Source organism: Zosterops lateralis (assembly GCF_965231275.1).
Source record: "Zosterops lateralis genome assembly, chromosome: 8".
Classification (NCBI taxonomy): domain Eukaryota; kingdom Metazoa; phylum Chordata; class Aves; order Passeriformes; family Zosteropidae; genus Zosterops; species Zosterops lateralis.
The window spans coordinates 2,786,878-2,812,729 of record NC_139768.1 but is presented as its reverse complement, the minus strand read 5'-3'; the positions used below and the strand labels follow the sequence as shown (position 1 = coordinate 2,812,729).

Below are 25,852 nucleotides of genomic sequence, written 5' to 3'. Positions count from 1 at the left end.
TTCATATATATATATATATATATGTATATGTATATATCTGTAACTGATTGTGGTTTTCACTTCACTGGATCTACAAATAGGCTGATAACCATGGGCTGCCCAACATCATAAAGCATAGTGGATAAGAGAGCATCAATTTCTATCTTTAGAAATTTCTTTCTATCTTTAGGTGGTATCCTGATCTAGCTGCTTTATGAATGGAAGTATTTTCCTTTATTTCAGACTAAATTTCATTGGTCTAATATTTAAAAGTTAAACTTAGTCCTGTTCCTTTCAGACAGATTATTTGTTCAAAAGACTTGAGCTGTCCCAAGATAGTTTCCAGCACATTATCATGTTGCATTTTGTGTTCAAGACAATCATCTACCAAGGACAATTTAACGACTCTTATGAGTTTATTGGAAGCGATAAATTTCATTTGCAGAGGAAAATACTTTGCTGTTGCTCTGGTTTCCTAAAGCTCTCTTCATGCCAAAGTCAGCTTGTCCTTAGAAAAGATTAAAATGTCTGCAGAGGTTTACAATGGGTAAATCATGTCCATGATTTTTCCATTAGGTTTACATGTTGAGTTTATATTTCTGTTCATAGTGTTAATATGACTAAGAAAAAAAGCTGAAGCAAAGCACTATCCAGGCACAAGGCAGTGTGTTGTTTTGTGGAGCACTAATAAATTAATCCATTAGTGACTGCAAATTTATTTTCTCTTGTCCTTGTTATCGAGTATTCACAGGCGTGTGTGTATTTAGACAGTATAAATTAAAATAGTTTTAATACTAGCAACACATCACCACAGTGCAAGGACCATAAGGCACAGACAGTGTTTTTCCCACAGTGACATGAAAACGGAGAAATACTGATAAAATAAAAAATTAAAGCTAATAATCTTCCAATCTGAGAAATAGATTAGTTTCTAAGAGCATGGCAGCACCAGACAGAAAGAAGAAAGCACAATAACAAAAGTAAAATACAGTTGCATTATTTGGTTCATGACCCCATCTTGTGGAGCAGGGCCCACACTCCAGCACATTTATAGCTCTCATATGCATTTATTTTTTTTTTAACTGAGTCCATTTCTTGATGGTGAATTACTTGGCATTGCACTTGCTGTGTCCAGGGAAGTGCTCTGCAGGCAATTCATCATTTGTACACCACGGCTGAACAGCAACAGAACAGTCCTTTAGTCACACCATGGATTGCCAGGTCAATAATTCACATTTTAGTGTTTGGTTCAGTCTCAGATCACCACCACAGCTCACATCCCCTGCCACCCCTGCTGGATATTTCCTGCTGCCATTTGTCTCTCACATGGACCTGCTGGGAGAGTCTCTTGCTGTTTTTAAGAGGGGACAAACCCATCTCCAAAGCTGGAGCTTGCAGAGTTGGCTGATTTGCACCACTGCAGTGCAAGTGAGAGCATTGGCTGGGCTGATCCCTGGTCACCAAGAGGTAGCCCAGTGATGGTCATAACCAGTGCCAGAGTTACATAACTCATCTGCCTGAGTTACCATTTCCTTGTTTTCTGTTCCCAAATAGCTGCTCACAGATCTTGTTGAGCTACACTTAATGATTGGCAGCTTGGATATTTTATTGTAAAGGTTTATCCTGCTGGACATCCTTTTATCGTGATCTGGGGAAATCAGCTTTGTCAGCAATATAGATTATGGTGGTTGCTGAGGTTGTTTTCCAGACACGTGAAATATTTAATATAAATCTCTTGACATGTTTCCACCCTCTCCAGCTGAACATGTTTCTCAGGAAGGCTCCATATATCCTTGAATCTCACTTATGTATGTGCCATACATACATACAAATATGAACTGAAATGCTTTATTTCATCTTTTTAAAAGAAAGATACATTTTGTATCCACTGTTTGAGGAGGTGGTTTTTAACCATGTTGGTGAACTCAAAGGGGGATTTGCAGGCTGCAAAGGGAAAATATGTAGAGAAGGTGCATATAGCCAAGTTAGGGAAGAAGGATTGTTTTTTTCAGCTGTTTCTACATAGACTTGAAGAGATGATATTATATGATCTCCCAATGTGTGTCAATATCCTCAGTTCCTTGGAGACCAGATTATGGGGCTTTGATCTCTGCTATCGTTTTTTTAAAGTAAGGAACTTTCAACTGCATTTTCATCTGATTTACAGAAAGATGCAAAGGTGTGAATCGCATGTAGATAACATTTGCAGATTCCTTAGGTACGGAAAATTAGATGGGGAAAAAACCTACAAATCTCTGTAAATATAGTATGTTTGATGGACTTTCGATATATCTGAGCTCATGCTTTTATAAAAATTACATTCTTACAAAAAATTTACATTTCTGTCAAATGTACTGGGGCTGTTTGTACATGATATTTGTATATCACTGCAAGAATACAGATTGTTAGGTGGAATACATATATGTATGATTTTGAGTAATGTATTTTCAAAAGGAAAGATTCATTTGTCACTAAACTCGCATAATGTGCCTTCCCTACATGCTAATAAGGTATTTATACCATATACCATCATCTTGTGTTCTTTGCTTTTTGAAGTGCATATTGTGCCTTCTGCATGAAAATAAAATACGGATTTTAGCAGCTGTTCCATAGATTTGTATGCTAAGTGAACTGAGCACACTGGTGCTCAATGCCTTCTCCTGGGTGGATTGAAAAGGGTACAAAAGGTGAAGAATTCCCGGCATTTTCAACAGAAACCCAAATATTCCATTATCTTATCACAGGTATCAGAGTTGGCAATAAAATGAAGTGTTTAACTGTTGGTTTATGTTGGAAAATCTTTTAGCTTTGCTATGTAGTTTTTAGAAGATTCTAACTCGTCATGTTAAAAAGGGGCCCTGAAATGTTTAGAAGTCCATGTGGTAATTCAGTCAATATTCTAAATTTTTGCTTCAATTCAAGATGTCTTGAAATTAATTGCATCCTATTCTGTCTGATGGCCAAGTTGGGAGCATGGCTTCTCTTTCCTGCCATCAGAATTTCTGCTGTGCAGCAGAGACCAGGCAGGAATCATGTTGGGTGCTGTGCTGTGTGTGTGGTGAGAGCTGCCAGACTCAGTGAAAACCTTCCATCCACTTCTTAAGGTTTTGGTCCCTGTCAGAGAAAATGAAAGAAAGAGCCTTGTCTAACTAAGGGCAGTGGTTTGGTGTGTTGAGAGAGGAGTTCCAGGAGGATGGGAAAGTGAAATCCATTTAGGTTGGAAATCCATTGGCTTAAAGTCGAATGTAAAGGCATTCATGTCGTTCCCTAAGAGCACATCCCTTCATGCAACAGCTGAGTGCCCTGAATTCCCACCTTAGGGCTGATTTGAGGGGCAGGTTGTGCCTTTGTTTTGGAGCTGTACCCACACAGTGGTCCCTCACCCCACAATGTTTGTCAGCACTGCCATATGAAGGTTAATTTATGTTTTACCCTGTTCTAACATTTCTGTCTCTTCTCTCTTTTTTTCTTTTACATGCTTGCATGAGTATAGCAGACCATTTAGGAATTGAATTCATGGGTAAGTTTTAACTTCTCTTCCTTCCAATTGCTCATATTTATCTTGGTTCCTTAGTCCGAAGAACATGGAAGTTAATGGGAAGACTCCCTTGACCTCCACCACTGGGTTTTGGATTGGTTTCCTTTCATACTTACCGATTACATTGGAAATTATAGGAAGGTTTAATTTTTCTCTTGTCCACTGCTATGGAGCTTAAAACCTACATAATGGTGTTTTAGTATTTCATTGGTATTTAATGAAACATAACATAAAGGTTATGTGACCACATCATCTTGAGGAATAGTATTTTATATGTGATTTTAGGGTAGAGTTACTGACTTTTTCATGTAAAAGAAAGTGAATTCTTTGTTAAGAGTTTGCTGGTAATTACAATATTAAATTTAAATAGGCTTAATAAGAAACATCTTATTAAAGATGATTCGAATCAGAGAAATACTTTTAAGAAAAGAGTCAAAGATCCATCATTCTGTGAAAAAACGTTAAATTGGTTAGGAAAAAAAGCTAAAAAAGGAGTGAATAATTTCTTCTTACAATCTTGGAAGGGAAAAGATGATGTTCTGTTGGCTCAGCTGCTGCTCTGTGATGTGTCCATAGCCTCAGGGAATGACAGGCTTAACAGATCACCTCACAGCTGGTGATCTGCAGACTGGAGGAAGCTGAGATCCATCCTTAACAGAGTTAGTGGTCTTTTGTGTAAGAACAGATTGCATAAACCATTAAATATGATTGAAAACACTATAATAAAAAGCATGCGGATTCCTATTGAAGTCACAACACAGTTACTTTTAATGTGCTCTTTCCTTATGTCAAATTTCACTTGATTTTTTTAGATTTTAAAAGCAAGAGCCTTATAACTTATCATTTTATGTGTCAATGTGGGGATTTTGCTGACCAGTTAAGTAAATTGTCAAGAAGCCAATATGGTGATGAATATTAACCTGCAGTAACAAGAGGACAGCCAGCAGGTTCAGGGATTTTCTCCTGCTGCTTTTGGATTTGTGCCATACCTAGAGCACTGTTCTCTCTAGAGAACTGGTTTGTGAGGTCCAGGAGTTTTGTGTTTCACTTCACTTTATATAAGGCTTGAAAAGTGCCAGTGAAATCGATGCAAGTGTCTTCACAGTTGGGAAATGGTTACTTGAAAGGTTCTGCATATATCCTGCTTTTCCTGCTTGACTTAAATTGTGAGCAGCAGTCATACAAGTTGAAGGACAAGCATATAGGTAAAAGAGGATAAAGTGTATAGACATATGGGATTCTTTGAATGAACCTTTCTGTAAGCAGGAAAGTGTTACCAAGAGGCAAAGCTGAATTATTTTAATTTTAATTTTATTATGAGACTTTCATTTTCCTCTATTTTTATAAAGACATCTCTTTAAGGCAAGAACTAAAGCCAATCACCAAAATCTTGGCTCAGAGTAGTCCTCTCATATCAGTAGCTCTCAGATTTTTTTATTTAATATTGGAACAGATCCTGATGGCATAAAAAATTAATGAAATCTTGTGTCTCAAGCCTGAAAATATTATGACAGCAGCCTAAAATGAGGCTTGAAGTTGTTTCCTGTGGGCTAGAAAAAAGCAAGTTCTGGAATCATATGCAAAAGTGAAATGCTTATGCTTCTTAAATCCTCCTGTAGTCTTCATGAAGATTTACTTAGGAAATGGAAGCATGCATGGAATCATTGCTGAACATGTAGCAAAGTGGAAATCCCCACCCTGTGCACAGAGATTTCAGGGGACAATATGCTCATCAAATTAGGGACACTCCTGTAAAAGCCTCCACAATGAGTTTACTTATGTTCTCTAGAAAATAGTAGCAATTAGTCCAAAGAGTGCTTTCTAGCTAGAAAAAACAACAGTGTAGAGACATTGCTGAACTCACCGTTGTGCATAACCCAGAGAATGCTCTTTCTAATGTTTTCATTGCATTTGTGGGCTCAGTTGCCTTAGAAGTTCCATTGTCATCATCGTCTTCAGAAATTTTGTTTGAAAACCACATAACCCACGTAACTTGGATTGCCAGGGCCAGCTGAATTCCTCCCATGGTAGACAAAGCTGAAGCCTCATGTCAGTGGGAACATCTGTCTGATGAGGTGTCCAAGGGGGCAGGTGAAATGTGAGCTGAAACTACACACCTACTTTGCTGTGCATTTGCCAAGGAAGGTAGATAAGTTTAGTCATTTTGGGGGTGTTTTGGTTTTTTGGTTTTTCTGCTAAACTTTCAAGGATCAGTGAAGTGTATATACATAACCAGTCCTTTTACTGTCCTGTTAGGGAACTGTGGTTTATGAATTTGTGCATCCTGTTGTGAACCAGTTGATACTGTTTTCCCCCACAAACTCCTGTGGCAGCCCATTCCAGTGCTCAGTAGAGTCAGTGTCTGTTGCTTTTCCATTACCTGTTGAAATCTCCTTCCTGCTGGACCTTTCTCTCACAAACAGTACACTGGGAACAAGAATTATGCATTTAATTTATGCACCACACTGAATTTTGTGTTAACCTCACTCATTTCTTATCTGGGTGGTGTCAGGTTTGTGTTCCGTTCAATATTCAATATTGTGCATCCCAAAACTTGAACACCTGTTACTTTAATATTGCTGCTGATACTGATTTACACTTTCTGTTTCTTTGTATGGATAGCAGAGACAAAGGCAAGCATATTGATGTGGCACATCTGTTTTAAAATGTTTCATAGGTAGCAATTAATGTATGGTTCTGATGTATTTATGTGCAGCACCTCCTAAATTAAATGAAAGCCAAGTATGTGGTCAAGGGACACTGTGTCCTTAAAATTGTGGATTGTCATCAGTGGTCCAGCTTTCTGAAACTTCTGGTGATAAGGAAATGGTTTATACTTTATAGTACATCAAGTCAAAAAAGAGAAAAATCTCATGTCTGATTGTCACTTGATTCAATATCCATCTCTGATGCAATCTCCCCTGAACAGGCTTTGGGCAAGGTCTTTTAATCTGTCTGTGCTTCAGATTCTCATTTGAAGAAAGTTTTTTCAGGCTTTCTGAATTTAGATTCCTGAGCTCTCTGGGGGATTTCTTTCAGTACCACAGAAACCATTTCTTCCTTGCAAGGGGGTGCAGACTTGTCTGTGTCCTCTCCTCTCCTCGTCCAGGAGCAGATCAGTGTGAGGAGAGCACCTTGCACTGGTGCCCAGTGTTTCACCAGTGAGGATGCATGCAATTTTATTCACATCCCCAACACAAAAGTAAGGAAAAGTTGTCACCATGCTCCTACAAACTGGAAATAGATGAGCTGTATTAACAATTCCATGTCCATGGGAAGCAGGGTGGTGGTTGGTAATGGATATGTGAGCAAGGGAGATTGTTAAAACAAAACAAGCTGTCTAAAAAAGTGGTTTTTATACAAAAAAACCCAACTTTTTATACAAAGAAACAACTAAGTGATGGATCATTAGATTATCATTAGCAAGTATCTACGGCTTATCATCATTTTTTGACCTAAGTGATTAACTGCATTTCTGGGCTGAATGGTTTACTTTTCTGGTGGAAATTTTCTTGATGAGGGCAGATATCTGTGACAGCAAACATGGAGCACTTTGGAGCAACAGCTGGCAGCTGAAAGCTGTTGTGGGGACTGGCCTGGTGCATGTTCTGCCAGCTGCAGAATGAAATCATTACCTGAGAGTCATCTCTGGATGTTCTGAGCTGCAATCCAGTGCCTGAGACAAGGAGTTGCCTTTTTAACTCGTTTCTTACACTGAGGATGAGGAGAGTTAAGGTGTGCTAAAGCATGAAACACAAAGGTGAGTATTGGAATAACCTTCCACAACACGACTGTTTCAGCAGCTTGTCTATACCACCTACTCTGATGATCCAGAATGATGATCTTTTATGCTGTAACGGTAATTTATGATGGATGCAGCTGAAAATAAAATGCTTCAATAAAGTGCAACAGCCAAGTCACTGCAGTTTTGATGGAAATACAGATGTAACATGAAGTAGTCTTCATCCTTGGGCTATTTACCAGTTAAACCAGTATCAATGGTGTAAACAATTTTGGTGTGACAATCTCGATCTTCCCACACGTGAATTACAGAAAACCAATGTAGTGGTTGTTATATGTAGTCACTGCTTTTAATTTGTTTATTCCTAAGGCTTAAACAGAAAATTAGTATTTTTCCTTAGAACCACTCATCTTTTCTGGAAAAATCAGGAGCTTCACTGAAGTCAATGGAGTATGAATGGTATATAGTGCCTTGTAAGTGCCGAATCATTAAATAGCATTTAATTGAGTAGAGTGATAAAGTAACTCAAGAATGGGATCCTATTAAACTTTATATATCTCCTTGCAATGACTACAATGTGAAATGTGTTCAGTTTTCTGCAGTCTGAGCAGCTGTTAACACTGGACAAGATGGTGATTGCTGTATTTTCACTGTGCCTGTTCTCACTGCCTCCTCATTGTGCTAAGATGATGTGTGCCTAAGACTCTGGGAATACCTGATCCAGTTAACCACATTGACTCTGTGACCTTGTGCCGTGCACTGTGACTGATGCATTTTGATTTTTACAAACTGCAAAAGTTGTTTTAGCTGATGGGCAGGATAAGCAATAGTGCAACAACTTAGTATTTTCCCTGTATGCCAAAAAGAAAAAGGCAAAGTTCATTAGTCCTTGCACAGCTCAAAAACTGGGAACTGGACTCTTTCCTCTGAAACTCAATTTTTTTGTAGCAGCAACCAGAAAATAATAATAAATAACCAGTGTGTGGGTGGATGGTCCTTGCCTTAGTTACCATTTAGAAGCTCTTTTCTGTCATAAAACTCTGTAATGGTCCAGTCCTTGCTGGAAGAGAGGAGGAATGTTCAATTACATGAGCAAAGCATATGTGTTCTAAAGGATACATGTTTAAAAAATAAAGGAATGAAATTCTGTTTTCCCTTTATTCGTTTTTAACAGTATAAAGCAGGTAGATGTTTTTCTGATAATATGGCGCACTGACTGTCTTTATGCTCCTGTTTGCACAAAGTCTCATTCGAGATTCTGATCACAATCATCCCCCAGAACTATGAAACCCTATCTTTCTAATAATTATATTGTTATTAACCAGTAAGCATTTATAATATTTCATCTGTACTCTGTTGGTAAATTTCTGAAGAACTAAGAAGGGCTATTCTGGTAGGCATTGATACTTGGAACATTTACTACCATCATCATTGCTCCTTGAATCCCTTTGTTCTTCATCCTGCCTCAAATTTCCATTACCTCCTTCTGGTTTTTTATCTTTTCAAACTCAGTAAAGACTTTGCTCTTGGGACCTCTTCCAAATTCACTAAAGGCTTTGCTCTTGGGACCTCATCCTTCAGTTTGCCTTATGAAATACCTGTCCTTTTTTAAGTACGCTGCAAAATAACAATAGCATCCTGAGGCAAGAAATGGATTTAGATTCCATGGGATTCACTTAGCTGGGAAGAAGAGTCATTTATCATCTCTAGAGAAAAGAGACATGAAGAGAGAGTTTTACAGAAGCAGCTGATGGCTGAGTGCTGTAAGAGCAATGGATGCAGCAGAGGTTCCTCAGGGGCTGCGGGAAGCTCTGCCAGTGGTTGTACTTGTTTAGGAAAACAAATCTCCCAAATGGAAGTCAGCATGCATCTGGTGCACAAGTTGCAGGCTGCCTCACATCTCGGCTCAGTTTAGGGCATATGGTTCTAGATTAGTTGAGAGGGAAAGATTTTTTGCCTAAATGTTTTGTAACCTATCTACCGTCTTGGTTCAGTGCTGCCATCTTTACTTTTCTTGATACGTCATTTTTCTAATTAATCTGCACTTTCTGTACTGGCGGTGAATTAACTTGCATTATTTTTAAAAGGTTTATTGTGTGTTTAACTTATGCATATCATTAATTGCCTTATTGTGATGCTTTATCAAAATAGTAATTCTGTGAACTGGGTGGATAAAATAATTTGAAAATATATAACTTAATCTGGTGACCTTCCCCAATATTTGGTTTCTGCTGTTCTCTCTAACTGAAGCTCCTGATCATTTGTTATGAAACTTACGGAAATTGAGAAAACCAAAACTGATAACTAGGAGTAGTGACAAGTTTAGAAATCCAGAGTTGGTCTGGGTTTCTCTGTTTTGCTGGGTCTGGGTTGGGAGGAGGACAAAGTTGCATTAGTTGTGGGGTCTGTATCAGTCTGTGAAAGGGGCTGTGCATCATTCCTAATGATACATAAGGACTGTTATTCTTTCATTCCCAAGGTGAATGTGGTCTGAGTTCCACTGTGTGCTGATTTGGGGGGGCACTAATAAGATCCAAATATTATTTGTGGTTTACAAAAGGATTTGTGAAGCCTCAAAAATGGATGTTGTGTATAAGACTCAGGTAAGTTTCTGTGTACCTCCTAGTGCCAGGTACAAGCTTCTTCTTCATCATGCCAGCTTCAAGAACCTTGGCACGTCAGGGACAAAAGTTGGATTTCAGCTGAAGACACAGCATCTCATCTGCTCACAGAGGGGCTTTGCTGTGTCCTGTCTCTACATGCACATATGATGTGTACATTCTGCTTTGGGATTAGACATATGCCCTCGGTTCCTGCACAGCTGGTGTGCCTCAGAGTTGAACACTTTTTATCATGAAATGCAGGTAATTGGATGGCTTCAACACTGAGCAGACAGCTGTGTATTTAAATGTGACCTTATACCCAGTCAGTCTGGTAACCTGCATTTTGAATATGGTATTTAGGTAAATGCTGCGCTGAGCCTGAGGAATTGTTAAAACTGACACCACAAGGGCGTGTTAATGCAATTAGATGACTTGCAGCGTTGAGATTCAGCCTTTGTTTGGGCTCAGCTGCGGTTTAACCAGATGCAAAAATATGTAGACAGTAACTTGTACACTGCTGAAACAAGCCTGGCAGGGTAAAGGTGAGATCCACGTGTCAAAGGTGGTGCTACAGACAGCTGCCACAAGATCTGCCAGTGACACTTCATATTTCCAGTTGAGAGAGGACTGGGAGGAGGCTTCAAAGCAGTGAGTACCATCTGGACGTGTCTGTGAGAACTTGGGATCTGTTGTTTGGGGTGGAGGGGGGTTTGTTATTAGTGGAAGGTTTGTTCACTGTGTGTTGAGGTTATCTTGACCCAGGAGGAGAGGCTCCAAACACCTGATCTGTACCATGTTTATGCAGCCACGGTGAATCAGTGCTGCTTTGCCCTTCTGCTCCATAGATGTCAAGTCCCATTCAGCAAATGATGCAAGGATTTGGAAAGCAGGATGTAAGTATCTCAATGAATGTTCCACGGCAGAGGTGTGCTTGTAATGTATACTACAGTTGTATAGAAAAATCAATGGTTTTGACAGTGAACTAAATCTTTCTCTGTCCTTCTGTGTCCTGCCTAGAATGAGTAGAGACGGTGTCCTGCCAGTAATTGCTGGAAGCGGAGGAGAAGGGTAAGCAGTGTGGAAAAATTGGCACTGTGCTGCACAGAGCACTAAGTTATTGTTTCATGCACTGCCTTTTCTCTTCTTTTGCAGGAGCTGTAGGATATTGGCACGTGGAGAAGCACAGAGATGTTCCCACTCTGGCTGGCGGTTTCTAATAAAGATATTTTTATTGTAACTGAAAATTGTCTTATGATCTCGTGTCCTGTTCCAATCAGCATCGGTTTATCCTCATTTTCAAGTGCAATTCTGCTGAAAAACACTGTCTCCAGTGGCCCAGGGTATCTACTCGTATTGCTTCAGATTTATCAGCCGACAATTCTCTGGGACACAAATGTGAGCAGCACACAAAGAAGAGGGAAAAACAAATCCTGTGTATGAGTGTGCAGGTGGTGTTCTTGTATGCTGAGTTCTTAACAACAGTGGAAGTAATCCGAGAGGTGCTTGTAAACTGTTGCATTCAGACAGAAAACAAACTTTCTTGTTTACCACTGCTGACTTTTCGTCTTTGAATGGTTAAATAAATCACCATGAGGTATTTTCATTTAGTATGGATCCAGGTCCTTTTGGATCATGTTCATGTAATTTACTCACTACATTTATATCGATTGCATCAGTCATTCTGTAATTATCATATGAATTAATATGATCTTTTTTTTATTTTTGTGCTAAGTTAATTATGTACTACTTTAGCAAGTAAACTCTATTGTAATATAACATTACTCTATGGTTGTTTTTTTACATTTCTTGGTAATTTTGCATCTCACATTCAAATAGAAAATAAAAATGGAAATATAAAAAAATAACCTGGTAATGGAGGAGCATAAAATGGGACAATATATTAGTTCTCAGCAGAATTAACTAAAACAATTTAGGATCTTTACTGTTCAATAGTGAAATACAAAGTAAGAGAGGAGAGACAGGGAAAATTAATTAGAGCAAGCAGTTTATAGAGGAGAAAAAGCAGTTTATTTGCCATTAAGAATATAAATACTTCTATTAGTAGCTTCCCACACTTTGCTGTCTGTAATTTGTTTCCTCATTGAAATAATGACCTTACCAAATTCAAGGTGTTAAGTCATGCAAGGAGCACAGAGTGAAGCTGATGCATTTCCATGGGGCAGTGCTGGTGGTTCCCTGCCTAAGCCTGGCCTCCCTCGTGCACTTCCAGCTCTTGCCAGCCCTCTGTGCCATGGGATAAACTTCTTCCGTGCTGTAAAGACTTGAGGATCTCAGTGCAAGCCAAGAGTATTTAAAATTGATGCCTGCAAAGACTTTGGGTGTTTTCAGAGTGTTGGCCGACTGTATATTTTGAGACTTGCAGTGTTGGACCTAATGAGAGTTACTTTTGTGTTGCACATGGAAGTCAGTGGATATTTTGGTATCATGTCTGTTATTTCTAATATAATGTACAGAACCTGAAATCAGGATCCAGTGTGTGACTAGACTGACATATGGAGTGAGCCTGTCCTTTACCTGATTGGGTCCAAATTACCTTAATCTTGAGATATATCTCTCAACATTGTTACAAAATTGAGTATGTACAAGTAATTTGGTGCAATTGTGCAAAGCTATGAGTATCTTTGTTTCCTCTCTTGAACTTCTATTCTTCTCCCTCCCTATTCTTTTGCGCCTCCCTGACTGTTTTTTGGTTTTTATTATGTACCCTTGTGGACTTCCTTTTTGTTTTAGTTTTGTAAATCTACTGATCAATGAACTTACTCTGTTTAAGTGTGTTGCTGTTTACAGCAGTGACTACAAATCACTTGTATCACAAACTGCTTTATTTAGCTGTAATGGAGAGTACAGCATGCACACACTGAAGTTTTACTCGTTTATTATCCTTATGCCCTCTCCTGTACCCAGAAGTAATGCAGCATTTGAAAAATGGAAATCACAATACACACTAACTTTTACCAGCTCATAAAATATGAATGCTCGGAAAATGAATACAGCAGTGTTAAATACAGTTAATCAGCTTTAGAAAAACAAAAATATGTATTTATCATTATAATAGGGACATGCATAGCATATTAATGAAAAATACCAGATACTTCATTTTCTGTGTTTATTCTACGCTGTGCTCATTACTCTCATTCAAATAATTTAAATTTGCTTTCAAGATAAGGACAATTTGCTGCTGATGCGGAAAAGTTTGGATGTTTTCTGTGCCATATTTTTTTCTCAGGCTGTGAAGTAAAGTCTATGCACTGAATATAAAGCCAGCTGGGCTGGAGATTTTGCACACTGCAGTGGACTGAAAGAGAAAACCTTTAAAATTGTCAGCTTGTAAATAGTTGCACATATTGCATTGTTGGGAAGTGTATCATAAAAATATAAAAGTTTATTAAACTCAAATTAACATCCTGCCTCAGTGAGAGTCTGACACTGTGACTTCTGCTGAATTTTGCTACATGAAGGTTTTTTTATGCTTCTGCACTTTAGGTAATGTGCTTAAGTCAAAACCAAGAAAGTGGCCTCGATTGAGTGTTTGTTTAATGAATGATGAAGAGAAAATTATGAAAACAAATGACTATTATATTTCAGTCATTTTTTCTTGTTCAATCTGTCTAGTGTGTTTTTAAAATTTATTTTGCCTGATGGAGTCTCTTTTCAAGGTAAGGTGGTACCAGAGCATCTCATTCTTTCAGTTAGTAGTGAATCCTGTTGTGAAATAAGATGGCTGACCATTGGTGGGAGAAGGTGAGTGAATCCTGTAGAAATCTTACAGAACAAGTCATATCGCTTTAAATTTATTCCCTAAAGTTATTTTAAGGTGAACTGGAGAGAAAAGGTAATTGTCCTAAATTATGCTGTTACATTTAAATTAAATAGGTATTCATGTGGTTTTTTTAAAAAATTACGTATTTTAAGCACATGTTCTAGTCAAGTTTTTGTTCCAAAAAAACCCTATGAAAAATATTCATTTAAACCTCGGGGGAAATGTGGAAATTTTATTATTTATATTTTGCTGAATACAAATGATGACTTGTGAGAACTATGGTGGATGGCCAATACCTTACTTGTCAATATTGGGTCCAAAGTTCTTATTTGACTCCGATGCAATTGATGTGGATAGAGGAGAGCTGAAAGACAATTCAAATGTATGCCTTGGTATTAATGCTACTTTATCCAACTTTTATGTCAGGAGTTGTTCTGCTCAAAGGGTGAGTAATGTCATGACATTGGCGTGGTTTTTTTAAAGTGATTTGTAATTTTTTCTATACCTTTGAAGACGTGTTAGTATCCATGTTTCAGCTGTTTTGATGGTTTCATTGCCTCAGCACCTTTGTGGATTGGGTTTAGCATCTGTGGGCCATGAATCAGTTTGGTGATCATCCCATTCACTCTGCTCAGCCACGTTCGGTCAAAGTCAAACTGTCCTTGTGCAAAGAAAACTCAGAATCGCCTGTAAGTTTTTAGGTATAACTCTTACTGTGGCAAATGCCTTGTGAATTCAGAATTGAAATGTGCTCCAGACACTTTACTGCATGTCCAGCCTGTGTTCCTGGTCCTGGTGGTGCCAGTTTAACAAAAACAGGACATGGTCAGTTCCCATTTGGGAACTGTGATGAAGGTGGTAGGAAAACTGTTCACTTTTTAAGAAGTTCATTCTCTGCCTCCCCAATCCTCCGAATATGCTCCATTTCCCTATACCTTTCTTTAATTTAAATTTGTAGAATTTCTTCTCTTAATACAGTATACTAATAAAAATTGATGAAAATAGCAGTACATGATTCACTTGTCAGGGAATTATCTTCCCATAACACCCCCCATGATGTGACATTACTTTTTCTCCCATTCTATACTCCTCATTCTGTGGTACTGAGGTGTGTGCCATCAATCCTTTAATTTACACTTTTGTCATCTTTGTTATTTGCTCAATCACTTTGATACCTTCATCTTATCCCTCCTTTTTTTTTCCTCTCAATTTCTAAAAACTCTGGATGGTGGTGTTGGTAACACAGCTGTGCTGATGAACTTTTTGCTTGCAAAGTCTTCTGTTATTCAGAGGAGTCTGTCTCTCCCTGGCATTGCTTGTGTCACTGTTCTTTTTGGCTCTCTGGGTGTTTTCCTCTCCTCTTTTTGTCACATCTCTGCAGCCATCTCTCACTCCCTGGTTATTTTGGTTATCACCGTTACTTCTGGTCTCAATGTCATCTTTTTTCTCTTAAAAAATTCTGTAATGTTGAATTTTCTGAATTATTCATGTGGCCATATATGAACACCTGCATCTATTATTCAGAACTCCTTATTTCTTTCATGCTGGAGCCTAGAACCTCTTTTATAATTCAGTAATAAATGAGAGCCTTCAGTTTATTCAGAGGGGTTTTTTTTTTGCTGACCTCATGTTTATCTCCCAACTGTCTTTTAGTTAATTGTGCAGAGTCCTGCAGTGCAAGAAGCTACAGACTTGTTAGAATAATTTAGAGTATCCCTTCCCTGTTTGCTATCTCTGTCTTCATGCACTTCTCTCCCTGTGCAATATGTTTGAAGTGGTTCTTGGTCTAGAATAAATTATTAACTAGCATACAAATCTCTCTTCTCCAACCCTTTATCTGAGGGTACTACTTGATAGTTATTGCCTTTTTACCTTTAAGGAGGTGCTAATCCAATTTTTAAAGGTTTTATTTTGCTTTATGCTACTTATTATGCTCCCACATGTACTTTTTTTTATTTTCCTTCCCTGTTGTCTGAAACTTCTGTCCTCAAGAGCAGTAGCTGGTGTGCCTGTGATTTTCCTACTTACTTAAAAAGTATTTGTGAGCTGAGCTCACCCACTTTCCACACACTCCAGGGTCTGTTCTGCCTAGTTTGTCCTATGTAGGGGTAAATAAACAACTGAAGCTGTGTCCAAAACCACAGGGGTACCTTTATAAAATAATCAAATGCCATTTACATTTAGCTGTTATGCTGCACTTGGTGCGTTCAAGAGCATTTGCTATGAATACAGTGAAGAAATAATTGTCCAAAATACTGTGTATGAAGTGTCTGAGCCCTTCTCTTTGCTGCTGTGCCTTTCTGCACCTACTGCTAAATTGCAGCTTTTTAGGGAGGAGACAAGTAGTGTCTGAAAAACACTCGTGTCTACTGGATTGCTTCCCAGTGCTGTTTGCTCAGCATGGAGCGCCGTGGATCAGGGTTGTAAAATGCTGTCAGCCCTCCTGTTGACCCATGTTTTTTATGCCAAATCGTTTAAGGCAGAAGCTGATGTAGGCAGGAAGGGTGAAGTTAAAAACGGGGTAAAGTCCAAGGAAACAAGGTGAAACCCCTGCAATTGTGGGTTAGTGTAATCAGCTGGAAAAGGCAGCAGTGATGCTGTGAAACACTGTGATTGTGTTGCTGTAGAGGGAAAGGGGATTGTTTCCTGTTGTTACCCTGAAAACCAAGTCTGGGAATGATGGCTCTCATGGCAAAACTGAAGCCAGGAGTTTTGCTGAGGAGACAAATCACTAAGTGCTGCAGCTGAGTCAGAAAATGAGTGTTGGTCTGGGGAGAAACATCAATAAAAGGTGCCTTATGGATCAGGAGAGGAGTGAAGGTTGTTCCAGTGTGGGTGAGACCTAAGATGCCGTGAACTACTGCTGCTTTTGCAGACATCAGAAATGTTTTTTTCTGGCTGTTGTATGCGTGACGTGGGATGTCTGACTCAGAGTTCATGGCTCTGTACAATACCCAGCAAATGTACCATGGCAAAGTTTCCCATTGGGATTTAATTAATTTTGCCTTAATTTGCGATCAAGTGTTCCTTGTCTGTATTTTTATTGACATTTCTATTTTTGAAAATGAACTAATCTTTTTTTTTTTTTTTTCCCTACTTAATTTCTGTGATGTTATGCTTTTTTAAAATGTAGTTTAGTTAATCCATTTTTGCCCTGGTAAAACTCCTGTATACCCTCATGTACTACTGATTTAACACAATCTGTATCCTCATTTTTGGGTGTTTTAAGGGATAATTGTGCTGAAACTCTACTAGAAGAATGTATGCAGTTTTGACAGACACGATTATTGTGTCATATAATTCAAAGCCATAAGAGCAGTTCAATTTTAAGGGGCAATGGAAAATTAATCACTCCTCTCCATGTCTTCCACAGAAAACAGCTGATGTTTTGTATATTTTGGTACGTGTTGCACATTGCCTTTTTCAAGAACAGCAGATGATAAGGCACTGACCTCAAGCCCTTATAAAAGTAAAATTTCAAAGCTGAATCAGAGTTGGTTCACATATGAAAAAAAAAAATATATACTATATAAAAAATACAGCACTGTAGAAAGAGTTACCATAGAGAAGATATTAAGAAACCATTTTTCTGCTTATCCATCACAGGTGATTTGTGGGGTGAAAGGCTGTGGCACTTAGAGCCATAACTTGGAGCATGAAGGAATGAAGCAACATCCAAAATAATAACTACAGAAGAGAAATAATGTGCATTTATTGTCCTGATTAAGTGAATGAATCCTGCTTATAAGTGCCATGAACTTTCTCTGTACAGAGATGTGCATCTCCACTGAAAGCACAGTGTGGATTTAATAGGAAGTTTTTGCTGTTGACTTTGAGGGAAGGCTTGGAAAATACTCACTTCAACAGAACTGTGCTCGCTTACTCCCTTTGAGGACTGTCCCTATTATTTTAATTAAAAAGCAGCAGACAAAATCTGATCATCCAGAGCCTTCCCCATACCAAACCCAAAGTTAAAATGAATTCTCAGTGCTCCGTGTAAAACTGAATTTAGCAACCATGTCATGTAAGCAGACCTTCTGCAGCATGCTCTGAAAGGCAGTGTCATGGGAAAAGCAAAAGGAGCAATTGCAACATTCACTTTTCCTTTTTATTGCCAGAACCATGCCAGAAATGTTGTTAGGGAGCAACATTTAATTAAACCGTTATCAACTTAACTTTGGGGTATTTCATAATCTCACCCTTGGCACTGTCTTTTTATTAGGAAAAGGCTTAAGTGACTATGAAATATAATGAAAGGCCGTGGGGAGGGCTCACACACCACAGAGCTGCTAATCCATTGGAGACTTTTGTGGGAAGTGAGCATTTTTCAACAGCAATGCAGAGCTTTGAAGGTTATCAGGACCTTTTTATCTTCTAGTCAGCTCTCTCTGAACTTGAAACTCTATCTGTGTGAAGTACATCCCAGCAAATACCCACTGAGCTCGAGGTGGAAAAGACTAATGTATTGCTGCTTTTGCTCAAATGCTTTAGATCCTTACAGGTGTTTATTTACTTTATGTAGCAGGTGGGAGCCTGAGTGAGAATCCAGGACATAAAGCACAATACGTGTTCGGTGCTCCAGAAGGTTTATTGTGCAAAATGTTAGGTGTTGTTCACAGACAATGTGGGTTTGACACTGCAAATATAGAGATAGATATATCTTTCTTGACCTCAAACTAAAATAAAAGATCCAGACTGATCCAGTAATAACAGGAGTGCAATGTTTTCCTCTCAGTAAGAATGTGATCAACTGGGAACAAGAGTGGTGCCTGCAGTTCACTTTCATATTTTATTTCCTGTGGTATATTCTTTTTATTCAGCATGGAAGAGTCTTAGCCATAAGAAAAGGGAACAGGTTGTCTGAGAAAATACTGACTTTGGAATTTGTACTCAGTCCCTTTTGTTGCACCTTGCAAAGAGTAAGAAGAAGAGTTTGTTTTGTGGAGGAATAAACCCCAAGAGCATCTGAAAAAATAAAATTATTTGAAAGGAAGTTAATAGGTAATTTTTCAAAAAGCCTGTTTCAGAATTTGGAGTTTTTACTCCTTTGGTATGAATCTTGGTTTGATTCTCACACACTGCCAGTGATCACTCTGGGAGCTGCCATCTCAGTGTTCAGTTAAACATGCCCATGTCAGGCACTTTAATACAGCTTTAAGTGACAGCAGTATTGAGGCTGTCCCCAGCCTCATTTACTGGTGAATAATCATGTCATGCAAAGTCCATTACTGCCGTTCTGCATCCGTGCTGCTGCTGGCCTTGCCCATCACTACCAGCTAACAAAGAAGCACAACATAAATTAGCCACTTAATTTAAACCAAAATGCAGCTGGAGCATTCATTAAGCTCCTTGAAAAATCTCATCTTAACTGTCAAAGTTAAATACTTTTCTCCAGTTTGCTTGTTTGCTTGCTTGTTTTTTTTTTCCTAACTGAAAACTATTCTGGAGCTTTGACTGAAATTTCACATCTTAATTTTTGGGGGATTTTGGGAATTTAATATTTTTTTTAGATTTTGGGAATCTAAATTTTTTTGGCTTGTTTGCTTTACAGTTTTTTACAGAAGATGTAGTGCCCCAGTGGGGTATGACAATTTACATAAATACCAGTTCTTTTTAACTATTGTCACTGTACCTTCCACAAAGCTTTAAATATTGTGATCTTTATCAAATGCATTATTCATAGGATTAATATAAACACCACTTGCTTAGATTTGCTGGAAAGTTCCATAAACCAGAGAGTGCACATCTTTCACTTCTTTCCTGGCTTGAGCCATTTCCCCACATCAGAGGTACTAAAATCTGCCCTTCAGTGGAGTTACCCCTGGCTGTGATCTGAGCATTCACTGTGTCCGCATTGCTCCTGCCATTATCAACAGTTGAGTAAACATTTCAGAGAACATAATTTACCTTTTTGTGTGTGTGTTTTCTATTTATAATCTCAAATCCTTCCTCTTTTGTATTCTCTTACACCCAGTTAGCTGTTGAAAAAAAAAAAAAACACCAGTGATTTGTGTTTAAAAGATCAGAACTGGCTAATGAGATGCCACTGCTCATGCTACCAGAATGATATCTTAAATAAAGCTAACTGGATAATGTCTTAAGGACTATTTAACTGAAGCCCTCAGTATAAAGCAGCACTCCCTAAATCATGAACTGAATTTTGTCTGCTCCTCAGCTGAGTTCCTCCTAACTCTGTTCAGGTGCAGTAGCAGCAGGATGATGGGAATCATCACTACTCTTGGTGCATTTATCCCTGGGCTGCTCCACAGAGGAATTAACCATGTGCTATTAATATATTCACCTGCAATGGGGAGTAAACCAAGTCTTGGACTTGGCATATACAAAATCTGTTGCAGGGACAGACTTTGAGACGGGCTGAGTTTTACTCCCGTTGATACAACTGGAGTTAATTCGCTCCTTTCTGCAGTCAAATATTTTGATACCATCTGAGTTAATCAACTTGCTCTTCAAAAAATATTGAAAAGGTCATGCAAATTAATATCCAATTTGGTAAAGAGATTTGCAATTAAAAAAAAAAAAAAAAAAAAAAAAAAAAAAAAAAAAAAAAAACCAGGAAGGAGATGTATCTCTTACCTGAGTGCAGTAACTATTAAGTTAAAAATAATTAGGATATGAGACATCTAGTACCTCTAAATATATGTAAAGAGCAATTTTCAGTAAAATATATTAACTCAGTTTTTACCTTCTTTTCAGTTAATATAGAGGTTGGGATTGGGAGCTCACTGTTATTTTATTTTTTTAAATTAACTGAGAGAAAAGCTATTTGAAACAATCCAAATGCTTTACCATGCATTGTAGATAAACCTAGTAAATTGATTATCTGCATCTCCCAAATAATTTCACTTTCTTATTAGTGATAATTGCTACTCATTAGTGAAAAAAAAAAAAAGTTTTAATCGGTGTATTAACATCACAGAAATAGCAACAGTTTGCTGAAGTGGCAAACATGCAAGCAGAAGTCTGTTGCATTGTAAGGGGTGGTCAGCATATGTGTAGGAAGCTCTGAGAAATCAAATCTTCTCCATTTCTTCAAATCCTTCCTTCTTTAATCATTTCATCCCTCTTTCTAGCTAATTCCCTAAAGTAGAGGAATACTTCTATGTGTCTCTTAATTGGTATCTGAAAACGTTTGTTCTTGGGCTCTGGAAGTGTAATTAAAAAAAAAAAAAAAGCAGCAAACCCAAATGCCTCCAGACAGATGTTTAAACTTTGAGACTTTCTTTATCTCAGTTGTTTCTGCTCCATTATTCATGGGAGAGGGTTTTATATCACTTGTACCTAGCCAGCCACAAACTTGTTCTGCCAATTCCACCCCATTTCATATTAAAGATTAATTAACAAGATCTGACTTTCCTTTAACCACTTTGGAACCTTTGGGGAAAATCCCAGCGTGTGTTTGCAATTGCAGCACGTAGACCACACAAACTTAGACAAGATAGTTGAGATTCAGAAGAATTTCCACAGACTTTCAAAACACCCTGATGGGAGGATGATTTCACTGCTCTGTTTCCTTTCCCAGACAACTCTGGAAGAGTGACCTGGTAGTGAGGCCAACACCAAGCTGGAAAAGATAAAAAGGGGAGGTTTGATCCAGGGTAAATTCTGATCTCACATCTGGAGTGTCTCACCTATCTTTGTGCTGTTGGATGTTAGTTGTAAAGCTTTGGAAATGAATTTTTCAGAAGCATTTCCAAAGTTCCTTTTCTGCTTCTGGGTTGTGGCTGTTCTTTGCCTGGTAGGGAAATGATGACAGCCTTTAACTGCAGTTTGTTTAGCTTTTATCTGCAGAATAAAACTTAAGGACCCTTTTTTGAAAAATCTCTGTATCTTTCTCAACTATTTAAAGCTTTTTTTTTTTTTTTTTTTTTTTTTTTTCTGTGAGAAGGATTTCAATGAGAAGAAACTGCCAATAACTCCTCTCTATCCTCGTCACAAAACTTTCAGAGCAAACTGTTCTCATTTTCATAAAATTATTCTACTAAAAATTATTTGGGTTCATTGCAACGATTTGGCCTCGGTTACCATAAATAGGTTTGGATGTAAGGTTTTTTTTAGCATTCATACTGGTCTTTATAAAAAAGTGTGATAAATCTGATAGTCAGCTACAAATGTACTGCAAGAATTGCCCTTAACTTATTTCCTAGTGACTGGTTTATGCTTTTGAATCCACTGAAGCAAAAATACACAGTTTAACACAGTAACTTAGTGAAGTTAAACATGCCACAAATGGCCTCAAGTGACTGGATTAATTTGGAGACCTTCACAGCATTTGATGGAGGTGTCAGTCATGGTTCTCTCTGTAAATTCAACTAATACAGATCAGAAATCTTTGCAGGTCATAGTTTGGCTCATAAAGTTGTTGAAATTTAGGCTGATTTCAGAATACCTAGAGTATTATGCTGGTTTTATCAAAAGTTTAAAAATAAACAAAAAAGTTTAGGGGAGGAATGACTTAGTACATAATTCCATTATAAGACATGGAGTGAACATAAAAACACCATTTATTCAGGGAGCATCATGGTCAGCATTTCTGATTCCTTGCAAAATGTCTGGGTTGAGGATTCACAAGCCTCTGCCTGGGAAAACATCTCCTTTAGGCAAATATTGCAGTTTTATTTGTGAAAATACTCTTAGTGAGCTGAAGACTCTTGTTTCCCAACAGACATGATCAATGAGCCTAATTGGAACACGTAGGTGGGAGTTGATTCTCTTGTCTCGTATTTTCTAAGATCTAATTCTGCATTATTGGAACATTTGATGTTCTTTGTGCTAGTCAAGAATACCTGGAAATTGATTTTTGGTTCAATAAGAGCCATTTGAGACAAAATATAAGAGGGCACCTCACACCTGAATGACAGTTCTTATGTTTCTACTCTGTTATGACTCGTTAATTTTCTTGCATGATGCAAAGCAGACCAAAATCAATCCCATTATTTCTAGCAGTTCTTGATTTACTCTGTGCAAGACTCCTCACAGGTGGATTTCACAGATTAATCCATTTTAAAAAAACACTTCTTAAATGTTTCCAATTCAAAAGTGAGTCTAAACGAGATGGAAATACCCAGTAAGATTTAATAAAAAGCTATAAGTGAGAAGAATGGGAGTTGAGGAGTGTCAGTCTGAAAGGTTCTTAAATAGGGTTCCCATACTATTAACAGAGTATAAACACATATTTATACATATTTCTGATATATATCACATATTTCTGATATATATCACTATATAAACAAAACTGGTTTAGGGGAAAAGATACCTAAGCTGAGATTGGATGTCTCATTATTGCTGAGGAATCTGTAAATCCTTAACTTCTTAGGATTTTTATTAAGTTCATTTATCTTCGTTCACAGCTATCACTTTTGCATATCACCTCTGCATTCTCTGAAAATATTGTTAAAAATGAAATGGATGGTAGCAATATGTGGGCAACCTGAGGAATTATGTTGTTTTCTGATTGTTTCTCAGAGTGGATATTAGATGTATACCCCTAAGATGATGAGTAGAAAGGGGTCATCTGAAGGAATCTCCTCTCTAGTCCTGCCCAGAGAGGCAAAACAAATCACTGTCAAAAAGGATTTATGAAGAGCAACGTGGAATTGCAATATGTTTTCTTTGGCTTTTGCAACACCTGACAGCAAAGGAAAACTTCAAAGATAGTTAAGATGTGCAGAGGTTTTACCTAAATGCCTTCTTGATAATTTTGCAAACTGGATTTTTTCCTGGAAAATTTGAAGGTAACACGTTATAAAATGAGTAACTTCAGATGTAGGGGAGAGAAGAACGACCAGAGGCAGCAGGTTGGCCAGCAGGGAAAGCCTTTTTGTGTGGAATTTCAGTTGCCACCATAAAGACATCTCCATGAACTCTCACACTTTGTCCAGAGCCTTGGGACTGGAAGCAGTCTGCTCTTTTGTGTTCTTTCACCTTTCACTCTCGTGCCCTGGCAGTGCAGCAGCTGTTCCCTTCTGCCTCGCCCGCCCTCGGTCTCTCAGTGCTCCCCCAGCTCCTCAAAACCTCTCACCCAAGGCTGCAGAGAAAACTGGGTCACAGGCAAGCCCAAGTAGGCCAAGTTATTGCTATTCAGCTGCTTTTGAGTTGTTCTCTTTAGCCTCTTCTAGAGTCTTTCCAAGCTTATTCTTTTCATTAAGCTGTGCTGAAGTTGTGGTGTTTCAGCAGTGTTTGTGCAAGGCTCAGGACCTGTGGCTGTCAGCTGTCCATCATGCCTGCCACAGAAAGCAATGTGAATATTTTTTACAAGACGTGAGGCTGAGGGATGCAGAAAGGGCTGCTGTGTAAAGTGTGAGTCAGAAAAACACTTGGCCTTTACTGCTTGGCTTTGTGCTACAATACTGGGATGAATCAGAGGCAGTGCTTGCTTCTGGCACAGTATTTCCATCTGCAATTTTTTAGATAAAAATCAAAACCAGAAATGTTACAAAGCACATCAGAAGCTGCCCTGTGCTGTGGAATCACTATTGTGTGTGACAGCTTCTGGCTTGTAAAACCCTCTGTGTAGACCCTCAGTCTGTGTAGAAATGTTTATTACTGGTGCCACCAGACAGGCTTTTGTTGAAAACGTTTGACATTGATGTAATCTGTCCTTCAGCTTTGCCATGAAGTGGCTGTGCAGAGCTGCTTCCTTTCATGCAGGCAGAACATAATTCAGGAGCTCCACAGTCAACTGGTTGCCAAAATCCTCCAGTGATTGTCTTTCTCTGCTCTGCAGTGGTGTGATGTGTGCAGATTTTGCACCACAGTGTAAAAGAGACATAAAACTATTGGAGTGTCCAAAGGAGAGCAATGAGGATGGTGAAGGCTTGAGGGGAAGGAGCTGTGTGAGATCCCCTGGTGTGTCCAGCCTGGGCAGGAGGAGACTGAGGCCAGACCTCAGTGCACTCACAACTCCCTGGGGAGGGAAGAGCAGGGGCAGCCCCTGATCTCTGCTCTGTGCTGACAGGGACAGGAGCCCAGGGAATGGCCCCAAGCTGTGCCAGGGGAGGCTGAGGTTGGATAGCAGGAAAAGGTTCTTCCCCCAGAGGTGTCTGGGCATGGAACAGGCTCCCCAGGGCAGGGGGCACAGCAACAAGGCTGGCTGAGTTCAGGGAGCTTTTGGACAATGCTCTTGGGCACTGGTGTGACTCTGGGGTGGTCTGTGCAGGGCCAGGGGTTGGATTTGATGATCCTTGTGGGTCTTTTGCAATTCTGGATGTTCTGTGATTCTGTGATTCCACAAATGAGCACTCCATGGGCTCACTGGGCCACCACCCAGCTGTCCTCATGGGAAGAGGAAACTTGTTTCAATTCTTGTTTGTTTTGTGCTTCTGCCCTGCACCGCTGGCTCCATCTTCTCAATAACCTCCTCAGAGTCAGAGATAATTTGGTATTTATTTTATTTTATTGAGTCACTTTTAGCTTTAAAGTCATTACGTGAATCAATCTGAAAATACCTTTTCTTATTGCTGTGTTTAATTTCTTATTATCGTGTAGATTACAAGAAATTATGTTACCCTGTATGGTTTCATATAACCACACATCCTTTCAAAGTGGCAAGTTCATGGATTTTTTTCTGACAATTACCATGCTTTGCTCTTGAAAAGAAAATCAGCCCATGTAAGAGATTTTGAACTGTAAAATACTATTAGTAAAAAATGTATATTTTAGTAAAGGAGAGAGTGGCCAAGGTTTATCTTCTCCTGAAGGATGGGACACCATTTACACAGCTTGTACCTGCTTGCCTTTAAACATGTGTTTGTATCCCTTTGACCTGCAACTTGCATGTGTTTAAAATCCACCTAAATATATTATTTATATTATATATATATATATATTTATATTATATCTATTTATATATTATATATATTATTATACAGAGAGATTAGACTATATTTTGGGTTTCATATGTATCAGTTGGGAGGCCAGTAAGAGCAGTACAAGAATAATTCTTGTGTTCTCAAGCACTGTAAGAACTTCCTTTTACCCAGGAACACAATTGAGACGTGTTACTGTTGTCATGCTGTCGTGGTTTGAAAGCAAAATGAGTGAGAGGCTCCAAGTCAGAAATACAATTTAATAAGAAGAAAGGGAAAAAGGTAAAATAAAAATAAAATAAATGCACTAATACAAAAGAGCACTGCCAGAGTCAGAACACACCCTGAGCAGGGTGGGGGGAGCAGTCCAGGTGAGGGGCTCTT

At 38.6% G+C, this 25,852-nt stretch overlaps 1 protein-coding gene across 1 annotated transcript in view; it reads left to right on the top strand.

The window, feature by feature from the left end:
* Nucleotides 1–25,852, top strand: part of NRG3 (neuregulin 3) — a gene marked incomplete at its 3' end in the record, with an annotated part of 323,202 nt that overhangs the window by 262,011 nt on the left and 35,339 nt on the right. The window contains exon 4 of the mRNA XM_083866686.1: nucleotides 3,473–3,499. Within this exon, the coding sequence (XP_083722812.1) occupies nucleotides 3,473–3,499 (27 nt within the window). The remainder of the gene's footprint in view (nucleotides 1–3,472; nucleotides 3,500–25,852) is intronic.